The sequence below is a fragment of the Hyperolius riggenbachi genome, chromosome 12 (genome assembly GCF_040937935.1).
Source record: "Hyperolius riggenbachi isolate aHypRig1 chromosome 12, aHypRig1.pri, whole genome shotgun sequence".
NCBI lineage: Eukaryota > Metazoa > Chordata > Amphibia > Anura > Hyperoliidae > Hyperolius > Hyperolius riggenbachi.
Window position 1 is genome coordinate 202843566 of NC_090657.1, and position 10747 is coordinate 202854312.

General features: G+C 43.5%; 1 protein-coding gene across 1 annotated transcript; it reads right to left on the minus strand.

The window, feature by feature from the left end:
- Nucleotides 1–381: 381 nt before the first annotated feature.
- Nucleotides 382–3809, minus strand: LOC137542350 (protein snail homolog Sna). The gene is made up of 3 exons (XM_068264190.1): nt 3661–3809; nt 2229–2747; nt 382–1470 (listed from the first exon to the last, which is right to left on the minus strand). The coding sequence occupies exons 1-3, from the start codon at nt 3737–3739 to the stop codon at nt 1289–1291; spliced, it is 780 nt and encodes a 259-aa protein (XP_068120291.1). The 5' UTR covers nt 3740–3809; the 3' UTR covers nt 382–1288.
- Nucleotides 3810–10747: the final 6938 nt, after the last annotated feature.

The window sequence follows — 10747 nt, forward strand, 5'->3', positions numbered from 1 at the left end:
TCAAAATAATCTTGATAGTACTTTTTCATCTAGTTTTTGGCACTTTTTTTAGTTGCAAAGTGGTGAAAAGTTACTTAAAATAGAAGATGAAAAATAATCTTGTAGGAGAAAACTTCGGAGAAAAAGTGAATTGCATATGGGCCGATGTCCGTTACATTCAATGTTAGGAGTTAAATCCTTGGTTCGGTGGCCTGTCCTTCTTTGCATTGTGTTGAATCACCCTTCATGCCACACTTTATTCCAATGGTCCTATGGCACCAGCTTTTAACATCAAAAGGCTTTTATACCGTTTTGTAACAAAACCTAAAAAAAAAGGAAGTCAACATACACCACACTTATAAATTAATTTTTTTTATTTATTGAATATCAATAAATTGTGTTTATAAAAAAAAAGTTTCATCAGTACAAAATTGTGGCAGATAAAAAATATAAATACCAGTGTACCTTTGAAATGTAAACCATCGTTTTGTAAGGATTATGTAGACATAAAAGAAAAATAAAAAGTACAGAGGCTAGAAATGCATTCAACTGACACCTGTCAACAGACCATGTTATTTTTCTTTTCCCCCGGCCGGCCCACCTGTCCATGGGCTGCCTTGCACAAGCAGCCATTGTATCGTCTGACAACTGCCCGCTATTAATCTGAGCGCCTATGAAAGGCAGTCGTTTTAATAGTCGTATTAACAGGTGCTCAAGAGCTTTGTAAACACAATTGTTATTTGGTAACGGCGACAGGCTCTCGCTTCCCTGGCCATTGTTACTGGAGAAGCCCTCATAGATCCATCATTGTGCTGCTTGCAAACAGCTGCCTTAATAAGTGTGATATTATTATTGCATAGTAACACCTTTTCCTTTTTTTTTTTTGCGGAGAAGTACTTGCTTTGCATATATTTATATACACAGACACACAGTCATAAAAAAATAAGACACTTTTTAACACTTTCATTCTGTCCTTCATAGAAAATAGATGAATTAGCCTTTCTCTGCTTCCAAAAGGCAAGTGGAAAAATAAATCTCTTGCTGGTGTTGACAGCAAAAGTTTAATACAACTACAGTCCATTGTACATTCATGTAAAATGTAGCGTAGGCTGCAGGGAGAGTTTGGAAGGCAGAGAGCTAAAATTCAGCATTTAAGAGCATTATTTTGTAATAAGTGTATTAGATCTCCCAAAACCCACACGATCGCTGTGCGCTTGCTACATGGCAGTCGGGGAGCGTGAGCTCTGAAGAGAGATGACACCCTCACTGTAGTGTTCATAAGATCAGTCACTTGTACAGACAAGAGCGTTCAGTGGTTTCCCGAGCAACCTGTCTCCTCGTGTTTGTGGAGGAGTGACATTCGAGAGAAAGTCCTGGAGCAGGTTTTGCACTGATACTTCTTGACATCGGAATGAGTCTGAAGATGGGCCCGGAGGTTGGAGCGGTCAGCGAAGGCCCGGTTGCAATGTGTGCAAGAAAATGGCTTTTCTCCTGTCAATAGAAAAACAACCTGTAAGTGATCAAGAGCCATACAAGAGTGTGCAACAAACTTTTCTTCTTATTACTTTGGAAGTACTACAATGCAAGGATCCACCAGTTTAACCTATCCTGAGGGGGTGTGCTGTACCAAGGTGTGCAGGTTTGAGAAATTAAAAACAAATGAATGTAAATACTTCCTCCCCCCCTAGAAAATGCTAATGAGCCCACATCATGTATGCATGAGGCACGCGGCACTGTCTACAAAGCATTTATCTAACACAATTAATGCCTTTTGAGTTTCCCTTTGCCTAGCGCTTAGCACTTGAAGAGGGTGTGAAATCAGCTCTATACAAATCAAAAACAATCAGTTAGGACGCAATGAAGGAGTGGGAGCTTTGTGTAAAGTTTAAGCTGGAATACACTCCGGCAGCTGCAAGTACACAGGCTGGGGAGTAACAGGTGCAATTCAAAGGCCCACACCACTAGAACTTCAGCCCTATTACCTCCTGAAGAATGGAGAGAGCTGTGGCTTAAACAATCCACTGGCGCGTACGCTTTTGTTATGCCTCAATACAGGTGTTTTTTTGGGAAAGCATTACAATAAAGCTACCTCAAAAGAGTTGCCTGGCCACAGAATTAAGGCACCTGATACGCTGAGCAATTCTACCCAAAGTGCAGCTGCTATAGGATATAACTTGAAAAAGTCCTCAGAAGTCTAAAAAACAGTTTTATCTCTTGTGACACACAGATGGAAAGAGAGAGCTCCTTACCTGTATGAGTTCTGATGTGTCCTTGGAGCAGCCATGGCCTGGAGAACGCCTTGCCGCAGATTTTGCAGACACAGGGTAGCGTGTGGCTTCGGATATGCATCTTTAGGGCCCCCAGACTGACATATTCCTTGTCGCAATACTTGCAGCTGAAAGACTTTCTGGTTTGTGAGTCACAGTGCAGTTGCTTGTGTTTGGACAGTCCAGCAAAGGTAGAGTACGACTTATTGCACTGGTTACAGTGGAACTTCTCAGCTTCAGTGGCTGAGGATGCTGGACTGGGGGGGTCCGAGGTCTTCCCCTCATCATCCTCACTGGAGAAAGAGGTGAGGTCCAGAGGCTTGCAGTCATCACTGGAGGTGGAGATGGGGGACTTGCTGTAGTCGGGGTCAGTGGTGAAGAAGGTGGTAAGTAAGCTGGTGTCCCAAACTAACGAGGGAAAGTATGCTCCAGTGGTCAGTATCTCCGGCTGCGGTATAACAGGTATGGGGTACTTGTCATAGAGGAATGGTGCGATGTACACTACAAGAAGAAAAACAACAATGATAACTATCTTATTCTAGAATGCTAGTTATGTCAATAAAACATTAATATACCCACATACATAGAGAGAGAAAGTAGTGTCCAGACTAGAGAGAGAAAAATACACATAAAGAGACAGAGGGAGAGTGTAGCGGAAAAAAAAAAAGGTAACAAGGCGAAACCAGAAGAGAGTGGAAAGAAAGGAGAGAATGTGTGCAGTATATGCAGAGATAAGAAAAAAAAAAAAACTACAAGCACACCTCAAATGGGAAGGGGGGGTTGAAAATATTGACAGATGAGACATGCACATAGGAGCAAGAAATCTTTTCATCAAGTTTTGAATGACACAACAAACTTTTGCACACTGCAATATGCACCCTAGCAGGCTAGAAATGATTATAGCTTCCAGAATCACACAAACACATAAGCAACAGTTGCCTGTAGAATGAGTTTAGCCTTGCAATCCTGGATAGAAAGTGTGTAGATTGTATAAAATAGGATGCTACATAGAATAAGGTGCTGGATGAAATAGGGTGCTGCATAGAATAGGGTGCTGCATAGAATAGGGTGTTGCATAGAAGAAGGAGCTGTGTGGAATAGGGTGATGGATATAAAAAGGAGCTGTGTGGAATAAGGTGCTGCATAAAATAAGGAGTTGTGTGGAACAGGGTGCTTGTATAGAATAGGGGGTGCTTGTATAGAATAAGATGCTGTATGGAAAAGGGTGCTTGCATAGAATAGCGAGCTACATGGGATGAGAGTGCTTGCATAGAGTAAGATGCTGTATGTAATAGGGTGCTTATAAGGAATAAATAGGGTGCTTGCATAGAATAAGGTTACATATAGTAAGGGGTGCTGTATAAAATGAGGGCGCTTGCATAGAATTACGGGTGCTGCCTGTCACTGTTCTCACCTGTCTGGCTCTCTAGCTCGCTGTAGTTGGGCTTCTTGGAGGCAGAGAAATGTTTCTTGACCAGGAATGATCGCGGCATCTTGCTGCGGGAAGGAATGATCTTACATGGGACTCTGCACGTTGGGATTAAAAGGAAAGGCACTAACTTCTCTGACTGTCCCTCTGACTAATATGGAACGCTGTGGCTTGCGGGCGTGGTTATGCAGATGAGTATTGTCAAGTCTTAGCCAGTCAGCTAGCAGTGGGCGTGGTGAGGGGAATCTCCCTCCTCCTGTTTCTCTAGCAGGTGTCTGGAGCTGGAAGGATTTTGGAATAGGTTTTTTTTTCACAGCAGTGCAAACTTTTTTTTTTCTTACTTTTTTTTTTTTTTGCTGTACCCAAATCAGAGCTTTGCCTGCACCTCCTCTATTCTACCTGCACTGGGGAGGAGGGCGCTTCTCAATCACTAAACTGTGCAGAGAAAGCAAAGTCCATCAGATTAGACTGGCTACATGGGGTCTTTCACTGCATTACACCTCACCAACACATATAGTAGCCGAACATAAAACCCCTTTGTGACAGGGGATGCATTAAAAGGGAAATAAAAACTCGAGATGCTAGCATAATATTGCCCCTGTTTAACTCTCTAGTAAGGCCACATCTGGAATATGGAATTCAGTTCTGGGCACCACATTACAAAAAAGATATTGCAGTTTTAGAGCAGGTGCAGAGACGAGCAACAAAATTGATACGTGGGATGGAAGGTCTCACTTACCAAGAAAGGTTAGATAAACTGGGTTTATTTAGTCTAGAGAAAAGACGCCTTAGAGGAGATCTAATTAACATGTATAAATACATCAGAGGGCAATATAATAGCTTGGCGGATGAGCTTTTTGTCCCTAGGCCTTCTCAAAGGACTAGAGGACATGATCTGCGCATGGAGGAAAAACGTTTTAGCCATTTATTTAGGAAAGGGTTCTTTACAGTAAGAGTGATTAAGATGTGGAATGCATTGCCACAGGAAGTCGTTATGGCAAACTCTATACCTGCATTTAAAGGGGGCTTAGATGCTTTCCTTGCGTTGAATGACATCCATGGCTACAATTACTAGGTAATGCCAATGATGTTAATCCAGGGATTTTATGATCAACAGGGATATGTGAGGGAGCAGGCTGGAGTTGTACTTTGTACTGGTTGAACTCGATGGACGTATGTCTTTTTTCAACCAAAGTAACTATGTAACTATGTAACAGTTAAGCCAGCACTTCACTCTCACAATGGAAGCAGCTTTCTTGTTCAAATAAGTAGGTTTTTCTTTTTATTCCTTAAAAACCCGAATTCCTTTCTTTACAGAGTCCCTTTCAATTCATTGCATTGTGTTTGCACACTGTTTTGGAGTAAATGGAGCATAACATGGTTCAGAGTTGTATAACAATGATTTACTAAAAGCTAAAGACGCACCTGACGATGGATCGGGGAACCTCACAGTCGCTGACTAACAAGATTCTCCAATTCACCTTCCTGCCCGCGGGAACAAGCGACGGCACACGATGAGTGCGAACGAGTGTTCAAACGATGGTGGCACTTTGTGCGTGAGTCAACGGTGATCTTAAAGATCCGCAGTGACGGTCGTTATTGTCAAGCATCGTTTGCCTAATCGCGCACTCGTACTCACCTTGTGAGATCGTGGACACGATTGCTTGTCGCTTAAAAAACGCTGGTTGGTGGAAGAATCGTGCAAAGAATCGCAAGGGCATACAAGCTCTTCTGGCCTCTCTACCAAGTGCTTTGGAGAGCCAGGGGGAGATTTTGTGTTCAGGACCAACAATAGTGGATAGCCGAGCAGCAATTAATGTTATGCTAAGTACCCACTGCAAGACTCAATTGCTGGAAACGGTGGATGAACGATGTTTCAACAATCTGTATACAAGAGATGTTCAGCAATGGAATGTGAACGACAGCAACAGACTGCAAGAAGAAAGCCAAGGATAGGATTGTTAAACGGTAAAGGATGCAAGAGGAAGTGTTACCGGCTTTAGCGGACACATCGTTTAAAGATCTGATGATGAACAATCATCTGCTGAAGTGATCCGTCCCATCGGTTGTTTAAAATGCCAAATCACTGCCATGGATTGTTCAGTTTAGCCATCATTTACGCTACAGATTGTCAAATAATGTCGGTAAGGAGAGTTGTTCATCGTCTGTTTTTTCCTACCTGGCTTTTACATATACAAGCCACATTTTTGTGTTCCCAAATGTTTTGTTCATAATCAGGCATACATCTAGCTGAATACAAGTGTCCCTCAAGTTAGGCCTGGTGCACACCAGTGGAGTTTTACTGAGCGTTTTGAGTTTTTGAAACCTCCTGCTAATGTTATCCTATGTGTCTATGCACACTGGAGCGATGATGTTTTGTGAAATAAAAAACCCATAGCATTACATTGGGAAGAGGTTTTGAAACCTCTAGCGTTTGGGGAGCTTTTCTGGTGTGTCTCAGCCCTCAGATACTAGTCAGTCACTTGTTGGCTGGAAAGTATACTGGTTATGGGCTCTGCCTATGACACAAGTGACCCGAGTTCAAACCTCAGTTCTTCCTATTCAGTAAAGAGTCCTTGGGCTAGACGCCCTAACACTTCTACTACCTACTGAGTGCACCCTGGTGGCTGCAGCTCAAGCATTTAAGTACACCCGGAAAAGCTCAATATAGATGTTGTTGTAGTTTACAATGCCAACTACAGTGGGACAAATCCCTGCCCATGCTGCCTGACTGCATCAATTTCTCCCACCCTCCGCATCCTCTGTCATGCGCAACACATCAACACAGACTTGCCTACAAACTGTCAGGGCTCATTTCCACTATCGCGAATTTGCATGCGGTTAGCAATACAAGTGAATGGGACTGTTTCCACTTGTCAGGATTCCTTTGCGTTTTTCTGTGCAGAAAAAATTCGCATGGCAGAGCCATCAGAATTCGCATACTGCATACCGCTATGCGAATCGCATACAATGTATTTAATAGGAAATTCGCATGAGGTTTAGGTATGCGAATTGTCATGCGAATTTTTCATGCGAAATCGCATAGAAACAATGGAAAAGCACACCAGCACTGCCATGGTTAAATTCGCATGCATCGTCATCCATGCAAATTCGTGTGCGAACTCGAATGAAAATTCGCATGGACCCGCTTGCGAATATCGCATCCGCATGCGAATTTTTACCGCGGCAATTCGCACCGCACAAGTGGAAATGCAGCCTCACCCAAGGGATCGTACCCCGATCCCTGCCAGGCGACATTGATTTGAAGTGAGTACGAAATATTACCTGTGCATTGATGGAGAGTGGACAGTCACCCTAAATGATCACAAAACATCACTTCTAGCAACACCTATCAGTGGACATCTGAAAAGGGAAACTGCTACTTTTTTACTCCCTTCAGTTTGTGACCTGAAAATAGCTACAGGAACACATTCCATTTTGTCTTGTTTGGGGTGGTAGTTTATTAATGACCACCCTATGGTTGACTAACCTGATCTTTTCTGTGGGAAGAAGAGAATAGGCAGGAAATGTCCTGCAGGGAAGCACAGTGAGGATGATTATAGTGGTTGGGTGAGTATTATGCACCTCAGAGCATCGCTGGAATCTCACTGCAGGTGGATGAGGGTGACTGCAATCACATGACCACCACTTCAGGGACTTCTCAGCAACCCATGCTTGCATTTATCCCAGGCGAGTTTTGTAAATATTTACCAACAAGCAGATAGGTTGTAATCTAGATCATGATTGATTCAGTTATATTTGCCAATGATCTCCAGCACTTAAAAAGAAAGAAAGAAAACGTGTATACATGGATTAAGAAGAAACCATTGATTCTGCTGGTTCCTATCAATGGCTCTCAGTTTTGTCATTTAAATAAGTAGAAAAACCCTGGATGCCCCTGATGGAGAGCTGTAGGCTGTGTTCACAGTGGTGCGTTGTGGTGTGACAGCCGCACTGTACCGCAGCTTTTTGCTCTGCAATGCACCACCTATGCCATGTTCACAGTGCGGTATTACAGTGTGTGGCATCACAACACACTGCATGCAGTGAGGTACAGCAAATCCTGCACTTTAACAGTGAAGCATACTTTTCATTGACTATGCTTCACTGCATGCAACGCATCATGTGGATAACGTGGCACGATTTTATCGTTCTGCTGCAATTTTGGGATGTCTGACGTGCAAAGTGTTGGCAGCAGAGCTTACAATCACCTGTTCGCTGGCACTCGTCTTCTCTCCATCACCACTCCTCCTTGTCTCTTCTCTCCTTTGCCGTGAAAAACACTACAAATCTATTGAAAGTCTGTGTATAGTGTGTGGAAGGATTTGTTCCCCCTCACATCGGATTTGATCAGACAAGGATCGATCTGATGGTCGAATCTGGTGGCCATCTATAAAGGTGCCACTAGATTATGCAACTTGGCAGTCGATAGACTATCCGATTCAATAATTGTAATTGAATCTGATGAAAATCGGTGCCGCCAAGAGAATACTCGATCAACGATGCTGAAATTGGTTGCATGTATGGATCGGACATGCTGGAAAATCTCGGACCGACATGCTCAATCGGGTGCACGGTGGCAACGGCAAATGAATGACAACGCAACAGAAACCCCCAGCTGCTGTACCCCCTAATGTTTTATGTCCCCCTTGGCCATCTCGTAGTTTCGCATTCCGGCCTCACATGACTACCGGCTTATAGAACACGTGGAGCATGTGTGACATCACACGTGCCCCATGTGCTATACCGCCAGCATCCATGTAGGGGCACAAATGTAGAAGTATGAGGATGGCAGCAGCTAAAATAGAACTACATGGGCACCGGGGTGGTCATAAAACATTAGGTGGGCACCGGGGTGGTCATAAAACATTAGGTGGGCACCGGGGTGGTCATAAAACATTAGGTGGGCACCGGAGTGGTCATAAAACATTAGGTGGGCACCGGAGTGGTCATAAAACATTAGGTGGGCACCGGAGTGGTCATAAAACATTAGGTGGGCACGGGGGTGGTCATAAAACATTAGGTGGGCACCGGGGGTGGTCATAAAACATTAGGTGGACATCGGCCAGGGGCAGCGAGGTGGCGTCACAAGGCCGATTCCGGCAAGATTTAATGCTGAAATGGATCGGGAATCAGCCTGCGGTTTATGGCAGCCAACAGATCTCTCCCACTCTCTGGTCAGATTCGATGAGAGAGAGATCTGTCTCTTGATAGAAAATCTCTAGATGTATGGGCACCTTTGGTGTATGGCCACCTTTAGTGAAGCAGTTCTCACAAGAATCTGAAGAATCACCAAACAAAAAGCTGATTTGTGGAGCTGGAATAAACACAGTGAAGTATGTACAGCAAAGACACAAAACAAAAGGGGGAAGGGACCAAGTGATTAGCAAGACATGTACAGTCTGGCCAGCTCTACTTGTACTTAACACCCCACTGCCTCTCACCCACCCACAGTGATAGTTTACAGATTCACTGATTTGATAACAGATTACTGAATTCTTACTTTTGTTTTTTTCTAATGACCAAATTGTCTGGCAAGATCTTATTGACTCCTGGGGAAGATGTTAAATGCTGGTCTTTTTCCTGTGGATGGTAAAGCTTTACACATAAAGTATACCTAAAGCCATATAAAAAAGAACCCTAGATACTTACCTAAGTAGAGGGGATGGCTCTGGATAGTCCAGAGGCTTCCTGACCTTCTTACACCCCCTCTGTTCCAGCAATGGGCCCCTCTAAACATACTCAAAAATATTGTCACATATGTGACATGCGTCCCTCCATGTATGAGCGTGGCCACACTGCGGCTGCCAGGACTAACGCAGACGCTGTATGCAGCTCTCTTTCACAAAGGGGAGCGTGACCACAAAGATGAAAAGGGGCCCATACAGCAGTGGAGGCAGGGCCGGAGCTACCATAGGAAAAAATGGGCAATTGCCTCAGGGCCCCAAAGCCTGTAGGGGCCCCCAAGTTGTCCCTCCCCATCTTAACTGTTGCTCCCCAGGGACTCTGCAGAGTCTGTTAAGTTGGGAGGTGATTAGGGGAGGGTCAGCAGCCAGCTCAGGGGCCCAGGAGGGAAATTTGGCTGCAACAAAGGGCCTCTAATGATGCTTTTTGGTTCTGGGGTATGTGTTGGGGGGCCCCCAGGCTAATTTTGCCCTAGGGCCCAATTGTTACTTGAACCGGCCCTGAGTGGAGGGCTCGCGGAGGATCAGGAAATCCTTTGCTCTACTGACAAAAAGTCTATAGTTATATATATATATATAATATATATATATATATATATATATATATATATATATATATATATATATATATATATATATATATATATATATATATATATAAATAAATAACTTTAGATTTGCTTTAATATAGCAGTGGCTGGATAGTTTGCCTCTGACACAGGAGACCTGGGTTCAAATCTCGGATCTTCCTGTTCAGTAAGCCAGCACCTATTCAGCAAGGAGTCCTTGGGCTAGAATCCCTAACCCTGCTACTACCCACTGAGCAGGAGGTCTTGACTTGTCAGCTTGAAGCACATTTCTGTTACCAAAAACAGAACCAATCTGTTTGGAAACTGGACCAAACCAAAACAAATACCGGTAAAACATATATATTTCATCTAGAAGTGTCAAGAGGACTCTAGCGCTGCAAGGGTGGATGGTTAACTGCTGAAGCACCGCTCTGAGTTGTAAAATTCTGATGATGCGCAAATAAAATGTGCATTTTGTTCAGTACTATGATTTTCCTGCTCTGCTCTTACCATGAAAAGCCACCTCAGCAGAGATTAGTATAGAGTGTTTACGCACCTTGAGGGCTCATTCACACTAGAGGCGCTTTGTGATTTTTTTAAGCGCTGGTGATTTTTCACCCTGAAAGTGCTTTTTCCACGATTCTCTACGAAAGAGTTCATATCTGAGTAGTTTGTTTCTGATCCGCTCAGAAAAGTGCTGCATGTACCAATTTTTGAGGCAATTTTGCCTCAATGGAGGGCATAAGAAAAACGCAAAATGCTCACACGCTTTTGTTTTTTAAGAAGAAATGCAGTGTATTTATTCTTTTCCAGGTCAAA

What these genes read in the sequence shown, in the direction of transcription:
- LOC137542350 (XM_068264190.1), bottom strand. Translation starts at nt 3,739, where the DNA reads ATGCCGCGATCATTCCTGGTCAAGAAACATTTCTCTGCCTCCAAGAAG. An exon ending in CGAGCTAGAGAGCCAGACAG is followed by an intron (nt 2,748 to 3,660) that starts GTGAGAACAGTG and finishes TTCTTCTTGTAG; the next exon opens with TGTACATCGCACCATTCCTC. An exon ending in ACACATCAGAACTCATACAG is followed by an intron (nt 1,471 to 2,228) that starts GTAAGGAGCTCT and finishes TTCTATTGACAG; the next exon opens with GAGAAAAGCCATTTTCTTGC.